This window comes from Homarus americanus, unplaced genomic scaffold, assembly GCF_018991925.1.
Source record: "Homarus americanus isolate GMGI-L3 unplaced genomic scaffold, GMGI_Hamer_2.0 scaffold7626, whole genome shotgun sequence".
NCBI lineage: Eukaryota > Metazoa > Arthropoda > Malacostraca > Decapoda > Nephropidae > Homarus > Homarus americanus.
In genome coordinates this window covers 14,676,020-14,701,092 of record NW_024718273.1, presented here as the reverse complement: position 1 = coordinate 14,701,092, position 25,073 = coordinate 14,676,020, and the positions used below count along the sequence as shown (strand labels likewise).

At 37.4% G+C, this 25,073-nt stretch overlaps 4 protein-coding genes across 7 annotated transcripts in view; 3 read left to right on the top strand and 1 right to left on the bottom strand.

Annotated features, from left to right (window-relative positions):
• Positions 1-415: 415 nt before the first annotated feature.
• Positions 416-10,491, top strand: LOC121859437 (the record flags this gene model as incomplete). Of its 2 annotated transcripts, XM_042356240.1 has the most annotated exon segments (10): positions 416-498; positions 1,394-1,466; positions 1,837-1,992; positions 2,245-2,376; positions 2,772-2,903; positions 6,134-6,211; positions 8,016-8,159; positions 9,124-9,337; positions 9,583-9,833; positions 10,327-10,491. In XM_042356240.1, coding segments are annotated over 8 exon segments (989 nt in total), but the record flags the coding sequence as incomplete, so codon positions are not given.
• LOC121859588 (cytosolic carboxypeptidase 1-like) lies at positions 9,812-12,702 on the top strand. Its single transcript, XM_042356525.1, has 6 exons — positions 9,812-9,833; positions 10,327-10,436; positions 11,375-11,457; positions 11,629-11,737; positions 11,879-12,035; positions 12,524-12,702. The coding sequence occupies exons 1-6, from the start codon at positions 9,812-9,814 to the stop codon at positions 12,700-12,702; spliced, it is 660 nt and encodes a 219-aa protein (XP_042212459.1).
• A 1,887-nt stretch (positions 12,703-14,589) lies between these two features.
• LOC121859436 (cytosolic carboxypeptidase 1-like) overlaps positions 14,590-25,073 on the top strand; it is a 28,017-nt gene continuing 17,533 nt past the window's right edge. For both annotated transcript variants that reach the window (XR_006087642.1, XM_042356239.1), the window contains exon 1: positions 14,590-14,762. Coding sequence is in view for 1 of the 2 variants with exons in the window: in XM_042356239.1 (XP_042212173.1) it covers positions 14,731-14,762 (32 nt within the window). In the remaining variant the exon portion in view is untranslated. The remainder of the gene's footprint in view (positions 14,763-25,073) is intronic.
• LOC121859435 (C-type lectin 37Da-like) lies at positions 16,205-20,493 on the bottom strand. Of its 2 annotated transcripts, none has more exons than XM_042356237.1 (5): positions 20,227-20,493; positions 18,916-19,098; positions 18,338-18,464; positions 17,582-17,722; positions 16,205-17,035 (listed from the first exon to the last, which is right to left on the bottom strand). In XM_042356237.1, exons 1-5 carry the CDS (start codon positions 20,279-20,281, stop codon positions 16,255-16,257), a joined length of 1,287 nt encoding a protein of 428 aa, XP_042212171.1. In that variant the 5' UTR covers positions 20,282-20,493; the 3' UTR covers positions 16,205-16,254. The 2 variants fall into 2 exon arrangements, with proteins under 2 accessions (XP_042212171.1, XP_042212172.1); XM_042356238.1 differs by having other exon boundaries at positions 16,900-17,035; positions 17,572-17,722; positions 20,227-20,492.

The following is a 25,073-nucleotide window of genomic DNA, read 5'->3' as shown; positions in this document are numbered from 1 at the left end:
TTTCATGTCGACTATTTTAATTTCTTTTCATATCACTAGAATCACACTTATGTTTAATGCTCTTTCATTTAAACATTCACCAAGAATTTAATATTTGTTATTTAATAATTTGTACCAAGTTATGAGTTTCGGTTATTGGTTGTCATTTATTCATTTTAGTTCAACAAACTCTTTTGTTATGTTCTCAGTCATTATTACCTCAAATAACTAGTGAATAAGAGTGCTGTGAAAATTAATTGAGGCTTTCATATTATTTGGTAAATTTCATGCAGTTATGAATGTGATTGAAGTGAACTGTTATTGGCAATTAACTGTTGATGACAATAACTCACTTTTGACTAAATTGTTATTATGATTAAATTATATTTATAGCAGAATTGTTGACTTGAATTTCCATATATTGTTCTGTCGTCAGACATAGAGGTGCGTTATGAGACTTTAGCGATGATAGCGTCACCTGAGCGGCAGACCTTGGTACACCTGGTCCGTACCGTCGAGGTGAGTGACCGACTCCTGTGGTTCTTCATTATAACAGTATTTCAGTTCTTCTTGTGGAAGTATAATAAACTTAAACAACTTAGTCAGGATTTTTTTTTTTTTTTTGCAGTTGAAGATGTTTTAACATGGACAAAATATATTATCTTGTTGACAACTTGACATTTTTACCTGTCGGGATGGCTTCTTGGATTACTGTCAGGCTTTAAAGTCTTCTGAATCAGTGTTGACTTATTATGATGAAAGATAACACAAATACAATAAAACATATATTTTTATTTTCACGTAACATCGTTCCTGTCATTTTATGTAGGTTCTTTATTATTGGTTAATCAGTTCCATGTTCTGTTTTGTTAATTACATAACGTAATTTCCACTTTATTAATTTTGAGAAGGGTGGCTGGAAACAAGCGCAAATATACACACACATTTATCTATTTTTTCTTCTTCAAAGTATTAATTCTTATTGGTCAAGAATATGTACCACTTACTACAGTAGCTGCAGAATGTTATTTGAATGCAGTATACAGTCCATGTATAATACATGTACTCAAATACATATACAATATGTGAGTACTGTACATACCCCTCTTGTAATTACTGGGCTCAGAAATGATATTTCTCACATTCTATACCATCATTACCCCTTGTTGTGTCCCTCCATATTTATTATTTTTTAAAAAGGAATTTGCAGTTGAATATAGAAACAAGGGTGAACTAAGTTAGTACAGTACTGTTAATTAGCTGCATCAGCACAGGCTGGTCAGAACATTCTGTTAGTCATTGACCCAATCAGTGAGTCAGCCAGGACTCATGTTAGCTGTTGTACCAAATTATATAACTTTTTCTGGTCTTTTACATGTTTGCTTACACTGCTGTTTTGCCTTTGCCTCCTCAGCTGTGTCGTGATCCTCCACTTGTGGGGTCTGTGTGTGCCTTGCTACATGATGCACTCTGTCCCAGTAATAAAGGTCAGTCTCTCCGCATCTTTTTAAATGCAACAGGTTGAAGTTTCATGGTTGGAGACTTATAACCACAGTGCTGTGACCCACTTAATTTGCCTCTCTTGCCATCTTCATCATTATCCAGATCTGCTGATGTTTTCTACACAAATTATTTATACAACTGAAGATCCTTATATTCAAAATGATGAATTATTTAGTAGTGATAATTTACTACTGGCTCCTCTTTTGCATTTAAAGATCAATTATTATTTGGATCAACATTCAAAATACTATACATTGAGGCAGTAACTATATAAATTTTCTCTTTAAAGTTCAGTAAGTTGATAAAGTATTTAGTTATAACTTAAAATTTGACACATATCCACCATTTTTTCAGGAGATGTACGCCACATTATAATTCAGACGTGCCTCTCACTCAACACGGCCGAAGTAATTCTACGTACCCTCAAGGCTCTGTCTGCTGATGGTTTGTCTGCCATTGAGTCATGCACACACTCGGCATATCAGGTCTTGGCAAAGTTGGCATCAAAAGGTATGCTGGAGAAATTAGTTAGTACTTAAAGAAATATTGCCTGCCATGTTATGATTGTATTTATGTGTAGTATCTTAGAAATACATAGTCTTTTTAGATTGTACTATGAATTCAACCTAAATAAATCCATTGATTATAATCTTATGTACAGTATTGAATTTATGGATTACAGTACAATACATGTACCACATTGGCATGTGAATGATTACTGTTGTTGACAACAGTGCTGATATGTGTGCTGTTACTCCTCAGACCTCAGGCTGGCAGTGAAGGCCAGACTGGTGGGTGGTGTGAAGCTGACACACCAGCTGCTGCAGGCCCACATGAAGAACAGCATCCCTCTCCTTCCCTTGCTCATGGTTACTAAATACTTGGCCAAGAATTGTAAGTTTTTGAATAGTTTGTTGAAACAATTTGAAAACAGCACTGAGTTGTTTTAGGGGGTGAACATTGAAGGTCTGTGTTACTTTTTATTCTGGTCATCCTACACTGTGGTGGGGAGAATAGGTTGATGGCTATATATAGGTACATTTTACACTAGACTATAACATATAAAATGACAGGCATGTTTGCATTGTCATAAAGGATTATTTGTTACCACTATTAATGGTAGGGTCTCTATAGCACTTGACTGCCAGCCCTCCTGTTTTATTGTAGGGAAGACCTTTCAAGAGTGAAATTATACATAAAGGGAATAATAGAAGGATAGAAAATTTTTCAAGATAACAACATTTACCATGTGGAGAGTCAGTATAATGAGATGCACCAATACCTTGCAGCCATTAACCAGGTGATGCTGGGCAAGGACGGATGTGTGGCCACGATGGCATCCATCCTCAGCTCAGTTCCCAAGACTCACTGGGCCAAGATCAAATTCATCATGGAAATATTATCACTTCTTACTAAAGTCAGTAAGTTATCGTTTCTGATATTTTCCATTTCTTGAGGCCTTATTTTATATGGTTGTTTTCTCTCCTCTGTGCTTTGTATATTTAAGTTATTTTGGTTAAAATATTAAGATTGTTTGTGTTTAAAAACATTGTGGTGTTTATCAATATCCTATTTTAACTTCAAAATTATTTTTACAGTTGATTTTTTATACACTAAGTTAAACCATTTTCAAAATCTCAAAATAAAATAAATATATATAATTGATTTATAAATATTGATTAAGAATGTTTATGTTTGTCAGATCCATCAAATATTTTTTGTAAAATTTTATTTAATTGAGCATCACATTGGCTTATGCTTACATGAATGTGTTGATGTTACTTATATATAGTAGTGTGTTGTGTGAGGCAGCAGAGACAAACTAGATGCAGTATATACTGTATCTTGAGGCCGTGTTGTGGAGGGAGTACTGTAGAAGAAGACATGTGTGAAGAAAGTTAAGAGAGGCTGAATGAAGGGAGAGTGTGATAGCTGCTGATTGTGACACCTTAAATCACAGCAAGAAAAGGCCCTCCATTTTTTTCATGCCAAAAAGGGAGAGCTGATAAATCCTATACTGTGCTGTAATTTAATTTCTTATGTTAAAGAATCAAAGACCATAAAATTTAGTGTAGTGTAGAGGCAGGCTTAAGTAGTCTCCCCTAATAAAGGTATATTACTATGCCACATGGAAAAACAGTACATTTTGGGTCAAATAAAATTCTTTCAGTTGTCTCATAAATGTACATTGTTTTACCAAAGAAAGTATTGTGCACCCATGCTGCATCACAGCCATAAATATTAGTTCTCATTATTTCATGGCAAACTAATTAGTCAACATATTGTTATACAGTACAGTGCGGTACTGTACTGGGGTTAGGTGCTTAAATTATTGTGGTTGGTGGCAGGTTAACATACCAGCAAGACTAGGTCACATGGCCACTCTCTGAGTTAAGGACATTTCAACCAGAAACACTGTAGTACATAATTACAATTCTCCATCTCATATTTTATTGCCTATATAATTTTATTTTGAATTTTGATGCAGCACAATGTAACAGTGTACACAGTGCACTCAGGAATGTACGGGAGGTATGAAGGAAGGGGATATGAGTGGTTGTTTCTGTGTCACCTTAAGTACTGTACCAGGGAGGCTGATGATAATGGTAGTGGTGTAGTGCTGTACTAGTACAGGCAGTGAGAAATGGCCAGACTAGGTCAGACCTGTGGCATTGGGTATTGTAATTGACATTTGAAGATAACAAGTAACAAGTTTGTCATGAAGGTTGTTAATGGGTGGCCATGTTTAAATTTGATAAATGTCTCGTGCTTTACAGATAAATATATATATAATCTTGACATTTATATTCATGTGAATTTGAAAGCATAATGCCTTGTTTAAAAATTTTATATCGTTGTTAAATTATTTTTATTGTTATTATATCATATTATTTTGCAATAATTTTGATGTTTTTATTGCCTCTAATGTCTTCCTTTAGTGCTGTAATTATTTTAACCTTTCATTTGTTTTCTTATTTTCTTACACTACTGGTCAACTTTCCAAAATGCATGGAGGGGCTCAGTAGATGTACACGGTCAACACTCTAGTAGAATCATTGGTTGGTCTTAGCCGTCTCAACAGATTCCTCCTCCTTAAATAACCATATCTGCATTTCACTAAGCTGCTTATTAGCTCACTTCTTATCTTGATTAAAAAGTAAAACCAAAAGTGTTAAACCTGATTGGGTAGTCAGTTCACAGGACATCCTGCTCTTTTTATTTCTCTGTTAGGTGTTTTGTTATGTCGTAGGTTATATACATTTACAGTAAGGACTTTGTTGTTCTGAAGATATGTGGTGTATAAGTTGCGTGTTAATGCTGGCAGTTTTCTAATTATTTATATGTTCTTCCTTGAAGTAGACATTCAGTACCAAGGATGCACACTTTGTTGGATATATCTCCAACAGTGTACAATATCCCCTGAATTCAATCTCTAGGCACCTTACTAAATATTTCTCCAATGGATGAGATCAATTGGGTGAAGAGGTGCATGAGTCTAAATATATAGAGATGGAGAGCCAGGGGTAGGCTAGGAATGACATGGGGAGAGGTTGTAAGAAAGGACATTAGAGTTAAGAACCTGACAAGAGGGACTGCAGGAGACCGTGCAGCATGGAGAGCTAAGACAGATATTAGTTGGTCAGTGCTTAGAAAAGTATTTGTACAGTATAAATATTTATGATCCAAGTTTGATAAATGTGAGAATAATGTTCTACAAGTGGGTGGTGGTAGAGGCTGATCCTGGTGGGTGATGCTGGGGTGATATATGAAGTGGAAGGGAAAAACCAGTTGGATATGTTCAAGCAACATAATAGAGAACATCTAGTAAGGCAGACAGAAAGGACAAATGCCAGTGGATGAGGGAAGGTCTGTGTTGCTCTTAATTTTAGCCACCTGTTGCAAAAATTGGGTAGTTGTTTTTGTCTTTTGCTAATACATGTGATAGGATAGGGGGTAACACCTCTTAGTTTGAGAAGGGCAGATGGAGAATTGTGGAACGTTGATGGACAAAGAAATCAGTAAAATTATATCTTTTGAGTTTTTATGTGGTGAATATCTCGGGAACCAAGTCTTTGTCCTGAATAACCCATCAGATTTACTTTTTGGATAAAACACAGATTATTTTAAGTGTTATTGTGTTTTAGGTATTCCATTTCAGCTATCCAATAACTTCTTTCACATTTGTAATATTTTGCAACAATTGTTTTACTTAAAATTCTTCATAGCGTAGAATGATATTGATGGATATTTTTCAGTATCTTAATTTTTTCTAATAGATTCTTGTAATACTAAAATGAACAAGGAACACAGAAATCCTTTTTTATGTTGTAGGCTGTACATCATACCCCAGATTCTTACTGGTGCTTGCTTCTTTTGTTTGACCATATAAATCCTAATTTCTTAAATTGATGAAGCTTATCCAATGTCAGACTTTTATTTGCTTATGCTTTTAGAGATGTAAAGCCTCTGTACTATTTTTCTTTCCCTATTTTATTAATTTGCTGTACATAGTATACCATTACTACTCTTGTGACTGTTGGATAAGTTTGCACTCAAAGGTTGAGTGTAGACTTCACTAATCAGTTTAGATGTAGAATCACAAAAAATTCTCTCTTAACTGTATGTCATTGGCAAGCACTTTTCTCTGTAGCAAATGTGAGCCCCCGACTAGCAGCCATTGTTCGGGCTAACGGCCAAAAGCTCCAGGCCCTTCTTAACTATTTCTTTGGTAAGGGTTGGTGTATGGTGTGGGTGATGGTGCATGTCTGACCTTGACCATTCATACAGGGAATGGTGCAAGGTCGCAGGTATATACTCTACCAGCTTATCTTGATGATTATTTAATCACCCAAGTCTTAAGTGGTGAGTAGATTTGTTATCTTAAGTCATAAGCTTAAAGCTGCATTAATGACTCGTTTGTTTAACATTGAGCAAGAGATCTCATTGTCATTATTCAGTCCCCAGAACCTCTAGTGAGCTCAGGTTGGGGATTTAGTACAAAGTCTGTTTAACCTAACATGATAGGTCGTCGGCTTTGCTAATTACCGTAAGCATTATTTGCAATGATATTGAATTCATACAGTATTGAAAGCCAACCAGTTGTAAATGGCTGTAATGCCAGATGATCTGGAATGCTTTGCATATGTTAATTGTTGCAGATAAACCATTGAATATGCTCTACTGTGTAAACATCGTGAGAGGAGGCAGCAAATTGTAGCACTTGACATGTGAAGACACAGTCAGGATAACATTACACAGCAAATAATAGAAACCAAGGAATGGTAACTGGCAATGAATTAAACAGTGATAGTATCCAACTTGAAACACAAGTCAGAGTGAGAGTTATGGAAGTTAAATCAAACTTCTTCAGATCATTTCCAGTTTTCATTTGTGGGTTTTATTATTTGTTATTTTATACAGAAGTAACTGGAAAGTCATCCTGTGCTACCCAAGTACAGAATGTTGTGTGACCTAGTAACCAACAAGAACTTCTAGCACTAGCTTGAGGCTGTCACCAGGAGTGTTTGCCATACTGTAGGACAACTCTGAATGTATACTAAACAAAGTGCAACAAGAAACTTGCATATTACTGACCATAATTTAAATTTAAGACTTTAAGATCAATATTTTGATTAGTTGTATTATTTTGTAAGGTATAGTTTATTTTTAAGATCTTAAAGCAAAGAAGTTTGCAAAATATTTTTACATGGCAGAGTGCATGTGTCTGTCTTTAATAAATAGATAATGAAACAAATTTCACTGACTCAGAACACTGAGTTCAATAAGGATTTTCCAGTTACTGGTACGTAGTCTAATACAGTACAGTACATGAAATACATTACAAATAAAGGAACACCAACCTGGATTATGCAACAAAATTTTAATTTAGGTTCAATCAATCTTCAGTTTTATTCTGTAAATACCAGTGAACAAATCATTTATAAGGTGGACATTATGGAAAGTTTACTACATTTATGGCCCCTTATCCCTACTGATTCATCTTGTAATATGTCTAACCAAAGTGATTCACTCATGCTCTTATCTGCTTCATCTTCTCTCTTTGTATACCAGGTGTATTTATAGAATATTGGTTAATCAATGTACAACTATCTTTTTGCTGGTACATTACCATCTGGGATCCTAACTACACCTATTATCCCCTCCTTTGCACTTTTACCCATCTACCAATTTTTTTTATCTCAATGATCAGCTTTTCCCTTTAATGATATTAATCATGCTTGGTTTCCCTAAAGAACCACCTTCAATCCTATCCATATTTTAGATTTTGAAGCTTATGTTTTCCACAAAAATTGATAATCATCCCCATCATATTTAATACCTACAGTATATTGTTAAATACGTAAGCTAAATTGCAGATATGTATAAAATGAAGATGAAACAGGGTTGGGTGAAATTGACTGTCAATCTTCCATTATTTGTGTATCCAACCAAACTGCCATTGACCCCGGTTCTTCGAGAATATCTTCACTGTACTCCAAAACTCATTGTCTTATTAAACCCAAAATTTGCAGAGAGTAACGTGATCCGCTTGGTGCGAGAGTCGGGCCTGCAGCGGGTCTTGGCCATTCTAGATGCCTGGGAGAAGATAGAGCGTCGGCATCAGGTTAAAGTCATCAAAGCAATCTTAGGAACACTGTCCCATGTGTGTGACTCAAGTTAGTACAGTACCAGGATTTTTTTTTTTTTTTATGCTTATTACAGGAATTATGATATTGTAGACAAATATCTATACTATACCTGATGTGTGATTTGACTACAATAGTATACTGTATACAGATTTTTATCATGAGAACTGATATTTTGTGAGTGCATTAATATATGATATGATACAAGAGATTAATGATATAATGGATTCTTCCTTATTATTTTATTATTATCCAGCCAATTCAGAGAGCTAGGAGATACTGTACAGCATTCATGTTTTCTGTATGTCTGTTAATTTAAGTCATTATGGATATCAGTGACAACCTGTACATGTACTGGTATGTGAAAATCTATTTTTTGTGGTACAGTAACAATGTCTCCAGAGTCTGTAAAGGAAAACAAACAATATCCCAAGATACACAATGTCCCCATCAGTATCAGGAAAATTAGATGTACTATTCAGTATAGAGTTGGATGTCACATCGGTATATCCGCATCTGATGAGCATCCGCAAAATGTTCACATCCACATCTAGAAGATGCGGATCTATAAAGCTTGGGCTTTTTATAATAGTATATTAGTATAATACTACTGTATATAAATATTTTCACACACACACACACACACACACACACACACACACACACACACACACACACACACCATCCATCAAAATAACACCTGAATAACATTACCAGTGGCTCTTTGAGGCCCATTTGATCGTGAACTATTTTCATCCCTGATAATTAATTCTGTCTCTCAGTTCTTCTAAGTAACTTTTATTAAGTGTTAGTGTCCTTTAGTTGAATTGTTCTGATTTTACATTACTTTACAGAAGATGTCCTAATTTTGTATATACTGTAGTACTGTTCGCATAAGCCCAAAAATATTGGATTTCATTATCAGTTGTATGATCACAAATTAATATTAACTCATATGAATTTCTTTTAATTAACATTGGAACTGTTTTTACAGAACATGGACGTAAGGCTGTGATTACTCTGAATGGTGTGGAAATCGCCCAGCGCTTCATACAGACATGTCCTGCTGACAAAAAATATGACGGGAGCCTTGCCAGCGCCACGAACGTTTTCCTCAAGTGTGCTAGTAAGGGAGAGTTACCCGTGTCTTCCATACGTATGATTTACCTACCAAGTGCCAAATAGGGCTGACTCAGACCTTAGTTCAGGTACCATATGCAGATGTATGTCTGAAATGTTTTATTTTATTTACATAAGAGTCTCCACAAGATAGTTGCATTGTCTGTATTAATGAATGATTTTTTTTTATTAGTAGTAATGAGATGATGTTCTGAACTTGGAATTATTTTCATCAAGGTCAGCTACCTATAATTTTTAGACTTCTTTTTTATAACAACGTATGTGCTTGTTTTACCATTATTTCACTTAATGAATTGGTCCTGTTGCCTCACAGATATACCTCATGAAGTAACCCCTGGTTCATGGTGATTCATCAGATGATGAAGCAGAAGAGGAGGTGGAGGATGAAGATGAAGATTTTGAGTTGTCAAGAGACATGAAAGGAATAGATTTGATTTCAGATTATTCTCCTCAACGACCCAGGATGGAGGAACTGGTGAAGTTAGCACCTTTCTTCCCTGAACTAAATAATTTTCGGGTTTCTGCCAGTACGAGGTTTAGAGATGCCGTGTTCTGCTGGAGAAGGTTTGTTAAGAAACAAGTCAGTTGTTAACTTTCTAAGAGATGTTACAACAAGTCTTTAGACAACTTTTCTTATTCATCTCCTTTGAAACAGGAAAATGCTCTATTCAACATTTATGTAACACATTTATGTAGCATCTTCCACTACAGAAAATGAGCACTTCTACAGCATCTTTTACTCACTCACTCACTCAATCAATCTTATCTTCCACCCTTCCTTAATCTTCATAAATGTACTACTTAAACCATATCACCTATTCTTACTTCTGTTTACCAAATATCTGTGAAGTACATCATTCACCTGCTGTACTACTACATGTGCAAGAGCTATAGATTTACCAAGAATATTTTAGACAATGTTTAAAGATTTTTTCAAGTAGTTAAAAATATTAGTTGCCATTTACATTAGCAAAGAAAAAATGTGAAGGGAATATAGATTGTTGAAGAAAATGTATGTAAAGGATAAGGTGAAGTTGAGAAATATATAACTTTTCAGAAAATGTTGGCGAAGCAATTCCAACAGGCGGCAGGTCAGAGCAGTACTTTGTGCCGTCAGACGCCACCAAGAGCCTGATAAACTTTGTCAAGGTTGCCTACCCAGACATGGTGGGTGCTCTGGCCCGTTTATCTTGAGGAGTTGTATGAAAAGGATCGTAAAGTTTGCAGGTAGGATTGTGTGGTTTTTATAAATGATATTATTATTTTCCTTCAAGCCTCTATCTGCTTAATGCAAGGTGGAAGGAAACAAAACCAAGTATTTATTTCCACTGTTGTCTTTTGTTAATTGGTCTTTCTTCTTTGTTTCTGCTGTAATAGATGTGTTCTGTTATAATACTCCCCTTTCACCACAAGGCCTATGTCACTTCAAACAAGCGAGCATCATTTGTCAGTGGCCAGCAACTCACTCTGTATCATCCATCATCCATGCACAGTTCTGTTCTTTGTCTGTTCAACTTCCTCACATATACGATAGTTCATCCTTCACCCCATCTTAAAATGTCCTCTTTCATTTCCCTTTCACTTCACATATCAAATCCCTTTTAGTACACCTTCCTCCAAGCTCATTCACTGTTAACACAAACTAACCAACCAAACTTGCTCCTTTCTCCATTTATTTTGCCTTAGTCTAATTCAATATACTGTTTGTGTCACGTAGAGCAATGTGGAAACCATATTAGTCTTGAATAGTTTTATGGTGGATGTAAAATAGCAACTTTTTCCCATATCAGAACAGGGCCATCGCTACTGTCGAGCGCTGACTTCACCCAGAAATCTACATGGAGCGAGTTGTGTATGACTTGGATTACCTACTAGAATCTGAACAGTCAGGACAACTAATCACTCCTACTAGTAGTACATCAAGGTGTGTATGTAAATAGGATGACTTAATTGACTGAGGGTAATATTTCAATAGTAAAGACATCAGTTCTTAAGAGACCTGAAAAAGTTGTACCCTTAATGATTTGGTTGATGTTAATATATAAAAGCTTAAGCAACATTTTCTTATGGAGTTATAATTACTACTATAAAATCGCTTGTTTCAGTTAGATAAGCATTACTTTCATTCATTCTCTCACACTGTTGAAGCAGATGTGTTCTGCTGTGATGAAAAAGATGACCATCTGAAGTATTTTGACATGATTTTAAAAAGAACTAATTCCATAAGGAGTGTTGCACAAGGGAGGAATATATCAGATTTTTATGAGTATATTCTGCACTGTACTTATAGAGATTGAATATTGTAAGGAATCTCTTTTTGTATCATTTACTTGAAATAAATTATTTTGTATTGTTCCAGACCTCTAAGTAACTTGGATGAGAAACGTGTTGGTAAACGAGATGTGGCTGTTTCCCACCTCAACTTTGAGTCTAGATTTGAAAGTGGTAATCTGCGTAGAGTGATTCAGGTGAGTCACAAAATATGATGAGACAGAAACTCTGTCTGCATTTTTTCACAGTTGTTATCATAAATAAATAAAATTATCCATCCTGAACTATACTGTAGTGTATCCTTTTAGTTTTATCTTCATGGAAATTATTACTTTCAGGCATCCAACTCTGAGTACGACTTGATTCTGAATGCTGATGTCAACTCCTCTCACCATCACCAGTGGTTCTATTTTGAAGTGAGCAACATGGAGCCAAACAAACCGTATATTTTCAACATTATCAATAATGAGAAGCCAAATAGTGAATTTAACTTTGGTAAGTCATTGTCATAGGATTGGGCATCAAAGAATATATCCTCAGATAATGAATGAAATTGTTGGATTAAATAAACCATTACCGAGGGTATATTAAAAATACAGATCAATGAGAAATGCCACAAGTTGAAAGAGCTTTGATTATGCTGTGTAGAACTGTAGTCTTGTTGCTGCCAAAGAAAAACAATCTAAATGATGGATTCCCATTTGATAGTTTTGTATTACTCCCATTTGAGTTTCTACAATACAGTAATTGTATATTTTGCTACTTACAGTATATACACTGATCTGTGACTTATGAGACTTAAAGCTTTCTTGACAGAGTGCAGTATAGTACAGTAGTCTTAATTTTTCTTTCATCAACTTAATTTTCTTATTTATGAAATTGGTCTTCCTTAAGTATATTTGATAGAAGTTAACGTACATAAAATCTAAGTAAATTTTGTGATTGTGTCTTGCAAGTCATTTAACTCTTACTTTTCTTAACAGGTATGAAGCCAGTAATGTTTAGTGTACAAGCAGCCATGCAGGGACAGGCTGCTTGGGTCCAGACGGGATATGACATTTGCTACCACAAGAATCATTACTCCCGAGTACCAAAAAGTCATGATCATGTTCGATTTAAGAAATCAGCCAACAATGCTACTACACAGCAACGTTCACTGTGACATTCCCCCATGCATATGATGTGTGCTATTTAGCTTATCATTATCCATATACATATACACAACTTCAGGTGAGTAATGTGTCTTTGTTTTTCAGCAGCTTGACTATTGTGTGTACTTGTATGTGACTACAGGTTGACTCTCTTATCTGGCATTCCATCATTGACTGGCAGCTCCCAATTAATGACATGTTCAACCATCATGTAGTTGCCCAGCTGATCCCAGACCCTATTCTACCATTATTTTATGACATTCAAACACTACCACTTCATAAAACAAAATGATAATCGTAAAATAAAACAAACTGTAATTTAAAATAAAAGACTCAAGGTCAGTGGCAGCCTATCTATCTTGGCTGGAGCTGAAGCTTCTCCACTGTACTGACTGATGTATGATACTATGATCCTGAAGATGAAGAGTTCTACCAACTCATATAGAAATTACTTGGTAAGTCCCTTGTTCCATGGTTGTTGTAGAAGAGAGGATCAACCTGTAGTAATATAGCCGCCCTCTAAAACCTCTTTGGCTTTTAAAAAAATTGCCTGTGTCATATCTCGGCTGAATAATTTGTCTCATCAACCTGTTAGTCTATAGTATTGACAAGTCTGGGATGATGGACATCTCACAGAAGTAATTACTTGTGTACAGTGCATAACTATTGTCAACATGTAAAATTTCCAGTTGCTGGTATTTATCTAACCAGTATTTTTATTATTTTATAAAGTGAAGAAACCTCAGCTAGATATGGTGAAGAATGTACACAAAATTTTCCAATTTGTCTGAACCCTTTCACATTCTTCTTCTTTATCTCACATGTTATGTCTGTCAGATTCATGCCTTTGTTTACCCTTTTGTCTATTATTCATTTTCTCATGCCTGGACTGTTCTTCATATATATATTCCTCTCTTGGCAGACCTACCTCAACAGACAAGACTCTCGATTATATTATACTAACATTAACTGATTACATCATTAACCAGAAGTATTGACAAATATGTTGCATGGATAAGTTTAATAATAAGGAAAATCTCTGTATTTGAAGTTTCTTCGCTATTATAAAGTGTAATTGTATTTTAAAATGATTAAGATATACTGTACTATACAGTACTGCTTCTGTTAATTTCACTCTCTTTCAAGCTTTTTCTCATCATAATGTAGAGTGGCACTGGCTGAAATGAAGAGCACCTACAGACTCTCCCATGATTTGTTGCCATTCTTTTTGCTGCAACAGATGCATTGTTATAGTACAGAGGTCCCCTGCAAATGTTCAGGTTTCAGTTTAAATTCATTTCATAAAATGGCACAATCATGCCACAAAGATTTCTTGGGGGAAATATGACACTAGGAACACTCACCTTGAAGCCAATTATGATCCCGCTCAGCAGAAGAGTTTCAGCAGAATACAGACAATAAAAATGCATCTCCATACGTGTTAAGATATATAGAATATATTGTTAGCCCCTAAGACTTGTATACAAAGGTGTAGATTCACAATGTTAATAGAACAAGTTTGTGTGAAACAATTTGACATCACGATCGAAGAATTTTGACAGCCCTGCTGAGGCAACACGAGTCATATTGATCGTTTTGAAATTCATCGGACCTGTCTGGACAGATACTTTTATTTACCATGTGTACAATGACTTGCGTCAGGACATACAGTATATTGATACCATCCATCTTGAGTGTAAGAATCACGTCATAATATTTCAGACATTATCTTGGCTTAATAGAAAAGAAAGTAAGGATTTTTTTTTCAAATATCAGGAAGAAGAATCTGTCTTGAATTCTGAAAAAGAAATAGTTCATTACTGCTTAAGTTGTTTTAAAAGCATAACTCTTCATGTTATGTGTACTCTGCATTGTTTTTGGTTATTTTTCCCAGGATAAAGAGGTGATCGTCCTAACTGCTCGAGTGCATCCTGGAGAGAGTAATTCCTCGTGGGTGATGGAGGGGGTACTCAACTTTCTACTGGGAGACTCGCCTGAGGCACGCTTGTTGCCTGAAGTTCATATTCAAAATTGTGCCAATGTTAAATCCTGAGGGAGTCATACATGGAAAGTAAGTACTGAATGTGGTTACCCTTTTTCTGGGGTGTAGATTAATGTTTGTAATTCCTTGAGTTGGAGCTTCAAGAGAACAATAGGAGTCACTGTTTGCAGTAGAAGTAGTACTGCTAGTAAACCCTCAGAAACAGATTTCTCAATACTGGATATTCCCAATAATGGAAGTTTTCTTGCCCACCTGCCTTTTAGTACTCAGTCAGTAGGATCCAATATCAGGAACATTGTCTGATATTGTCTATGTGGTCAGTTGGTGCATGTTAGAACTTGGTAGACTCATCATGGCTAACAATGTTTACAGGACAAAGCCAAACAACACTGATGCTGGTGCACAACTGTACACAGAGCTTACATACGTTAAGCGCTAGTATTTCCTATAAGCACATTTTATTATAAACTATTACAGTACAATACACTACTGTATATCATAATTTGGTATTTTCAGCCATTATGTAGCTTATAGATTTATATTTAAATATCTCATTATCTGATGGGTTTGTCTGGAAAATAGTAAATTATGAAACATATTAAGAGTTTTTTACTAGAATGTGCATGGAGGAAATATTATTTTGTTTAACTTAAGTAAATAACTTATGTAAACTCTCTGTATAGTTATGCACAAACATCAGTTTTGTTTGGCTTTGTTTTGTTAACATTATCACCAACATTTTTGTGCAATTTACTTGCACCATCTCTGTGTTACATTGCCTTCTTTATGCCAGGTTAGCACAAAAAGTGCAAGTACTGAAGCCTCATTATTAAGGTAAGTTAAATTTGTATCGTACAGTCCAATATTCATTGTCCAGGAATGATGTGTGAATTTTTCATCGCTCTGTACATGGAGCTGGCGGACGTCCACCCCACAAGGGGTCACAACTCAAGGTTGAAGAAGCCACAAGTCCAGAAAACTGTGAGGGCAAACTTTTTCGGAATGAGAATTGTGAACTATTGGAACAATCTGTCAGAGAGCGTTGTAATGGCACCGAATGTGAGCTCATTCAAGGCCAAACTTGACCAACACTGAAGCAGGTTCCAATATATTCAGGAGCCAGTGCATGCCCAGTACCTGCCAACAGTGTGTAACAGAGACATGACTCAAGTGGCTAACTAGCCGATCAGTGGTGAAGAGGATAAAAACAAAACAAAAACAAAATTAAACTTTTAAAAGTCAGGGGAAAGTTTGTGATTCATGAATGATGGAGAAACTGTGAATGGGGATTTGTTTATGAAGTGGGAGACTTAATGGAATGAGAGAAGTCTTTCAAAATAACTTTGTGCAGTGGCAGTACAGTATCTGCTAATACTGTTGATGAAAGTTTATCTAGCAACCAACCCTACTTATCTTATTGGGAATAAAGAAGAAGTGAGAGAGACCTAATTAAGAGATTATGAAATTAGTTGGCCTTATGTCAGAATGTTCTTGGAATAAAATATCTTTAGCACAGACATACAATTTATTACACAAGATGAATGATAATAAACTATTGGAACTATGAGAAACAGTAACAATAGTACATAATATATTGCACTACATAGATGATAAATGAACACCACACAACATTACATACAGTATATGTTTTAAAATCACTGTGAGCTGCCATCATTAAGAGCCCAACTAAATGTTTCCTTCCTACTGAGGATGGTTGCGTGTAGTGTTGTGTTTTGTTCACTGTGTCTGGCTCCACAGAGGTAAACTCATGAACTGGAAGTTGCAGCAGTTGAAGGTGAGGAATGAGATCAGTGGGAATGATCTCATTGTTGAAGGTTGCATTATCAGGATTCTCCAGGCTCACATTTATCAAGGACATCAACTTTAACTGCCCCTGTGGTGGTGCTGTTGGAGGCATTATCTTGGTCATTTGTTCAGGAGTGGGGGACATTATCTTGGTGACCTGTTCAGGGGTGGGGGACATTATCTTGGTGACCTGTTCAGGAGTGGGGGTGACCATAACTTTAATATTTGGTGGTGTTGGTGTCATTATTTTCAGAGGAGACGGTGTGACCATGACCTTAATATTTGTTGGTGTTGGTGTCATTTCTTTCAGGGGCGTAGGAGTGGTGGTGATAAGGGATGAGATTGAAACTGTGTTTTCAGAAAATTCTGATTGATTAGAAACAAAGGGTGAATCTTCACTGGGATTAGGTTGTGCTTGTTGTTGCTGCCTGTGGTTCACTGTTGACTGGTGAGATGCTATGTGTGTCAGTGGTCTGACAGGGCGAAGAGGTGGTCTGCTTGTGACTTGAGTGACACCAGGTAAGATGGTTGTGTTCCTGGGGATGAAATCATCATGCTAGAGTTAACGTAGCAACACATTGTACAGTATATGGATGTTGGTTATATTTACAGCTGATGTTGACTGTAATAGTATTACACCATAATTTAACTAGTTAAAATTCTGTCATCTTATACAATCTTAAGGTAGCTTACTTCACCATTAGTATACTATATATTAAGGTACAGTTTATACGTATTACTCAAACTGCATTATGTTTTAGCATTATGCAAACAAATGTAAAGAACGTCCACTTTAAAAAAATAATATAGTACAGGTATTGTTAAAGTTTGTAAAATCTTGGTTAACTTTATTCTTACTTCAATCCAAATATGAGTGTTCACGCCTTCCTTCCAGCACACTTTAAATACTCTATCTAACATATACTGATGCCACCATTCACGCATATGCTAGCTTGGTCAAGCAATACAGAGTCACAGCAGAGCGAGTTTAACATGGAAAAACAGTAAAACAATCAAGATAAATCAGACAAGCGTGCTCCTCCACCCTACAAAGGCTAGGTATAAACATTACCTGCTCTTACCCCTGAGGTGTTCCTTGGTTGGTTGTCACGTAGTTATAGTAGAAGCATCGGGTCTGTTCACAAATGAAGTGCTTGGCATCCATGCAGTTTTGTGCTGACCAGGTCTCTCTCTCAGTGCTCATACATGACAGTTGGGACTTGCTGTTTGTTGTAGAGAAGCAAAAGAGGATGATAGTTACCCAGACTCACATAAAGAATAGTAGATATTGTTACAGGATTCACAAACCTCGTTAAACATACGAACCATGAAAAAATGATTACAAAATAGATATCCTCTTGAACTCTTCACTTCTCATTCCATAATGCATAAGATCAATAAATGAAACTGAAAATTGCAATCTGTGGCGGATCATCTGGAGCTTCCCAGTACTGTATATATATTCCTTATAGTTCCTCCATTAGCAACTAAATTAACTCATCGTGTACCTACATTAATAAAGTACTCTAGTACCGATTTTGGTCAGGATCCTTCTGTTTTCAAAATGTGTCTCATAGTTGTTGTTTTTTTTTTATAAATGGGTTAAAGAAATATATCCTGGAAAAGTCTATGCTTACAAAATCAAGGATATATTTTTTCCAAGCTCCATGATGCTCATATAGTAGTTTTCCATTACATAATTCAAAATTGTCTAATTCATACATCTGAATTAAATGACGTTTTCCACTGAGCTTTTCCTTTCTACTATCTGCAGGGTAAGCATAAACTCTGCCTGTATTGTATATGTGTTTAGGTGTGAGAGAGAGAGGGAGACTCACGTAAGAGGAGGACCTCCAGCTGCCCAGTTGTTGAAGGTTGTGTTGAAGGGCTGGCCAGTGCTCATCCAGATCCACATCTCTGACCCCAGCTGGTTACCACTTGTCCAGTAGTCACTTGTGATATAGTCTGGGGGAGGATTGTTATGATTCAGTTTTGGACATGAATGTGTTAACTGTTTAGAAGGATAAGTTATTGTTGTGTCAAACCTAGACAACCTAAACAGTAAATTAAAATAATCAAATATCTTCCACACAGTCGTCCTTCTTAAGTTTTGTTTGACTGGGAAATAAGTGACAGCGCTTAAATGACTTTTCATTTATTCAAACAGCAAAGAACTTGAAGTTTGTGTTCATGTATGTTGTGTTTGTGTGAGTGTTTGAATGTGTGTATATGCCATCTATGAAATGTTTTCAGTGTATTCTGTTATTTTAGTAAATCATTGAATATATTCACCTGTTATATTTTGATGGGTATATATTGGAATTACTCGTGTTTCTGAACCTGTTTGTGTGTTTAAGCATGCCTGTGTGAGTATTGTGCATGTAGACGTGCTAGTTCGTGCTCAGTTAATACTCACCGTTGTTTCTGAGGAAGTCGGTGAGTTGGTTGGTTTCCTCCAGCCTCTCAAAGCTGAGGAGTTCCATGCCAATAGTGCGGCAATACTCGTAAGCCAAGAACCAGTTGAGCTGCGGGGAGTAGGGCGACGCGTTGGAGATGAAATACCTCGAGTTGGCCACCTCCACTGTCTGGATCCTCTGACCTGTAGCCAGAGATAATGAGAGAGGGGTGAGAAGCTGCTGTAGTGAGAGAAAGAGGGGGATGAGACGCTAATTTTAGAGAGAGAGATTTTGGAAAATATTAGAAACATAAATAGTGAAGGTGAAAAGCTGGTGCCTGTGTGAGAGAGAGGCTGCTGTTATCAAGTCAGGATTCTGTTTTGGTTCTCAGTTGTGCACACGTAAGAATGCACATAAAAATTCATAGCCATAGATAAATGTACACATAAATATACACATAACCCTACAAATATACAGTATACACACACACACACACACACACACACACACACACACACACACCAAAGGGCCCACAATCACCTAAGAAGTGGTAGTTGACAATAGCTGTTTATAATCATTGAATAAAATGAATAGACATGAAAATAAACTTGAGTTTAATGAAATACACAAATAAGCATACAAATAAATACAGGTTAAGTGATAATAGCGATTCTGTATAACGAGGGAGTGTGGGAGGAGGGTGAAGAGTGTGTGAGGGAGGGGCGGGGATACTTGACACATAAAAAGGTGGAAAATCACTGGTTTAAAGGGAATGAACTTATTCACAAATGACATCGAGGCAAAAAAAAAAAAATGATGGTCGCTTTTCTATTTAACACTCACCCCCTCTCCCTCCCACACACGCCACCACACACGCCACCACCCGTCAACACTGTCTTATACTGTATTTTCTGTTTCTATAATACAACACACACGTATATATACAGACAATTAATGAAACAATAATAATCAAATACACGCATACTTGTTTAAATGAAAATGCTCAAACACTTGATTAAAACAACGCAAACACACACATACACTTGCTTAAGTAACATACATGCACTTAGTTAAAAAAACACATATATAGATACCTAAACAACACACACTCACACAACACACACTCACTCACACACACACTCACTCACTTTCTTAAACAACAAACACAGAGCACAACCGTAGTAACATACAACACCAGTAATTTGTTTTGGGGGATTTTGTTAAATGCAAAGTTATCTGGTGGGATTTTGTTCACGGGTAAAATAGTCAGATGGGATTTTATGTGTCGAGATTTGTGTTGGTACAGCACTTGGGTTTACACAGCGACTTACCTGCTGCCAACAAACCCAACACTGCCAACACCACAACCACCACTGCACGACGCATCTTGTTGTTAACCCTGAGCTCTAGGCTGCTGCTGTTAACCTCTTGTTCTCTTGCCGCTGTGCCCGTATTTGTTAATTATCTCTTATCGGGTTAAGGCAAATTTAACTTTGAAGAGAAGATGGACAAATTTTCAGTGTGCAGTGGATTTAGCTGAGGGAGGGAGGGAGGCACGTCTGTCTACTCCACCGCCGCCACTGGACTGATGACCTACCCTTGTCTGTACTGTATAACCCTTCCTGTCGCCTCCTCCTCCGCCGCTCTCCCTTCGTCCTCACCTCAAATTGATCTCTCAGTTCATGAGGTTTCACTGATAACGTCTCCCTCGGCGAGAATATATTTTTAGAGGTTGATGCTCCTTTTTTCATGACGTCATGACCTGTTAGGGGGTCGTCATTCTTGTCATTCATAGTCCGTTAATTTCTTGTTCTTCCTCCTCTCTTGCCTATCTTGTAAATTTAGTCATTCTATATAAAAGAAATGCTATATATTATCCTGTTAGTTGTATGGTTGAAATATTAACATTGTTTGCCTACGAATTATCATATCTTACAAATTGATTAATATAGTATGAATGTTAATTATGATGCGAATAAATAAAATATCTAAACAGGATGATACCTATATTTTAGTTATAATAATGAGAGAATGCTTCAGCTATCTTAACGGGATCATGTGACATTTCAGCCTCTTCCGAATGTTACGGTGTCGGCGGGAGGTGAGGGAAATTCTGGGCATTTATGATTGTTAACTGGGGGAGGAAGTTTGGCAAGATGGAACCTACTCACCCGAGATGTGTTGGATAATATGAAATCTTTGTGTTTTATCCTAATTTTATTTATATTTTTCGTTGTGGGGATTTATAAATTATTAGTACTTTAATGGTGATGTCTTTGAGTATGAAATCAACTTCTTCATCCCAGCCCCTCTTCCCCCCCCCCAAAAAAACTCGTGTATATCAGAAGGTCACATTAGGTCATCAAGTAAGATCAGGACACCAGCACCTCACCGTTATAACTGGGGAAGACTTATTTTACGATGCATTGTGAATTTGTGTGACTTCCTTACCCTTGTTTGTACTGATTTGTCTATTTAACTTATATCCATTGTTATTTAAGCCTTTTTTGTATACTGTATATGTTAAATTAATTTCTGGTTTATGTTATTTTTTACTTAATATACACTATTTTTATATGTATATACTGGATGAAGTTGTTAGGCTTGTGTGTTGTATTCGTTACTCTTCGTTCGCATTAAGCCTAGTGTCAGAGATGGTGGTGTCGTATTTGGGCTATTTGTTGGTGTAATATTTTCGCTAGGATACCCATCTTCGCCAGGGTTATTGAATTTATATTTAGGCAACCTCGGGAGACACGCGAATAGTGGTGATGTCATTTCAAGGTCAGTCAAGGTATTATTATCTGGAGTCTACCCGCCAGCGGCTACGTTTTCTCTAGTGTGAGAGGAAGTCGTTCGGAAATGTCGTTCGGAAAACATGGGTCAGAAATACCAACCATCGCTCTCGACTGCTGTAGAAAGTATCGGAAACTGTTATTCCGTAATACTGAATTTTGAAGGGTGAAAAGTCGGTAACACAATTCCTTCCCTTGCCCGACCGACCGACCGACCTTCAGGGAGCCTTTGGTCGGGGTGTCGCGCGCCTCCTGGGGACGACTACACCTGCTGCAGGAAATACTCAGCGTTCCTCCCACGATATATACTTGCCTCAGGTTTTAAGTTGAGATTGTGGATCACGCCAAGGTCTTAGAGTTTAGTATATTTATTGATATTTTCTTCAAGATACGACAAAGTTTCAGAAAAATATCGACGCCTTTTTGTATACCAAGACGTTTATATTGAATCTTTTCTTTAATTTGCGAATCTTTTAGAACCTGGGCACTGAGAAAAATATTGTAAGGCCTTTTTGTGTCGCCCAGTTTTTATTCAGAAACAATAGTGTAGACAGAAGCAGACTACATAACTATCTTTACCCAAGACACTCATTATAAATCCGTAGCCGGAGAAATTGACCGGTTCAGGCTGGTAAATTCTGGTACCTGTTTAGAGTTGCTCCTGGCTCAAAAAATACTAATCTGTCTGATACAAAAAAATATTAATCCGCCTCGTCTGGTTTTCGTGAAGTCTATACTGTGAGTGTTAATAGAAAACCTCCTTGTATATAACAGTATTCAGCAACACGAGACAGTGCTGTACGGGGATACATTGTTTTAAATTCATTGAGTAAACGTGGATATTGATTTCACCCGCATTAAATTTTTTACAAATACTTTAATATGGATGCTTAATACAGCGAATGCAATAAGCGCTAGTGGTAAAAGTTTATTATGGATACAAAATAATAATTGTAATTTACAGTACTATATAGATGCTAAATAACTGTAGTAAATAAGGAATACCGGAGATATGGCTTCAGAAATTAATTATATCTGAGGACTCTTAGGTTAAGTTAGGTTAGGACTGCACAGGTGGTGGAGCGAGTTTGCCCTTATTTGGGATTTTTCTCGGTATCCCTAGAAAATAAAAGCGACTTGTACGCCCAGCAGCCAGATAACCGCCTCCTCGGTCAGTCAAGTGCTGGAAACTCTTACTGTAGAACATAACCGTATCCCGTCAAGAGGTGTACTGCATGTTTGGTGACTACAGAATTGATGATTGATGTAGCTGGGGTCCGTCTGTTTACAGTAAACAGTTGATAGTGATGTGTTGAAGGAGTTAATGTTTGGGTTGATGTGGTTTGCTGGATGACTGGTTCAAGTGGAGCCAATTGTAATAGGCCCTGACCTGCCCTGACCTAACCTGAACCCTGACTCAATCTAAACCTAACCTAACCTTATTGAGCCCATAACGGAAATGTGATGTGCTGCTGTGGTGTGTGGAAGATCTTTAATGAATGAATAAAAGAAACATATGCACAAGGAATGTGACTAGACAAGAAGTGAGTCATCCTCAGACCCAGTGTGGCAACTTTGTCATTGTCGGATATAAGCTGTGGGAATGGTCATCGTCTGTGGGGGGGGCTGTGTAAAAGGGCGTGGGTGTAGTTGTGGGCTGTGAAATGTGGTGTGGGTATATTGTGGGCTGTCTTAAAGTGGTGTGGTGTGGGTTGGTATTGCTTAATGCGGTTGACGTAATAAAATATGTAGTATTGCATGGTATAATATGGTTTGTGTGGTGTGGGTTATGTAGCCTTGTGTGGGTCATATGGTGGTGAGGTAAGCACCCATGTAGCCTGCTGTTGTGGGTCGTATAGAGTGGTGTGGGTCAAGTAAGATGGTGTAGTGTGGGCGGTATAACAAGGTGTGGGTAATATAACAAGGTGTCGGGTTATGTAGAGTGTGGGTCAAGTAGCATCAAGGTGTTGGGTCATGGGTTGGTGTGGGTCAAGTAGCGTCAAGGTGTGGGTCACGGGTTGGTGTGGGTCAAGTAGCATCAAGGTGTCGGGTCATGGGTTGGTGTGGTTCAAGTAGCATCAAGGTGTCGGGTCATGTAGAGTGTGGGTCAGTAGCAAGGTGTGGGTCACGGGTTGGTGTGGTCCAAGTGTCAAGGTGTGGGTCATGGGTTGGTGTGGGCCCTCACCTAGCAGCAGCACCCCATAGGACAGGTGAGGTGAGTCAATGGGAAAACCTGAAGTATGAGAGACTGAAGGTGACCTCAACGCCGACCAGAGAGTGAACCCCTTCCCCTCCTCCCACTCTACTCCCTCCTCCTATCCTCCTCCCCCGTTCCTCCTCCTCAGGCTGGCTGGCTGGCTGAGTCTTACCACTGGCCTGCACATCCCTCCCTATTGGCCTGAACATAAGAATGGAGGAAACTGCACGGGGCCTATTGGCCCATACTGGGCAGTCCCATTTACACCCAACCCCTATCGCTCATATAACCATCCAACCTATGTTTGAAGCTATCCAGCGTATTCGAGTTACTGATGATGTTTGGTAACTTGTTCCACTCGTCCACTACTCTATTTCCAAACCGATGTTTACCTATTTCGCGTCTAAATCTAAATTTGTCTAATTTAAAACCATTGTTACGAGTTCGCTCCTGGTTGGATAGTTTGAGAACCTTTGTAATGTCCTTTGCTTGCTCTGACTCCCATTTATACACCTCTATCATGTCGCCCCACACTCTACGTCTCTCGAGGAGTGCAAATTAAACACTTTAACCTGTCTCTGTATTCAAGGTTCCTAATGCGGGATTAGTCTTGTCATTCTCCTCTGAATTTTTTCCAAGGATTCTATATCCATTCTGTAATACGGTGACCAGCATTGAACTGCGTAATCAGTGAGGTCTCACTAGCGCAAGATATAGTTTTAAGATGACCTCGCTAGTCTTGTAACTAACACTCCTTTCTATGAACCCAAGTTCTTTATTAGCATTGTTTCGAGCAAATACACATTGTTTACTTGGCTTAAGATTCCTACTTATCATTACTTCTAAATCTCTCTCTCGCAGTCGGATTTCTCAATAACATCGTTGTTCATCTGGTATCTGGTTTCCCCGTTTACATCTCCTAGACTTAAGTACTTTACATTTGTCCACATTGAATGTCATCTGCCATTTTTTCAGACTATTCGAAAATTTTTTTTAGATCTTCCTCTAGTTTTGAGGCTTCCTTCCCCTGCCCTACGCATCTTCCCCATCCCGGCCCGACCTCCTCCTCCTCACCACCTAACTGTTATCCTCATCTCAGGTAATATTTCTCAAGTCACGATGATAAACAAGACACAATACCCCTCCCTATCCCCCCTTGCCCTTCCTACCCTCTCCCTACCCCTCC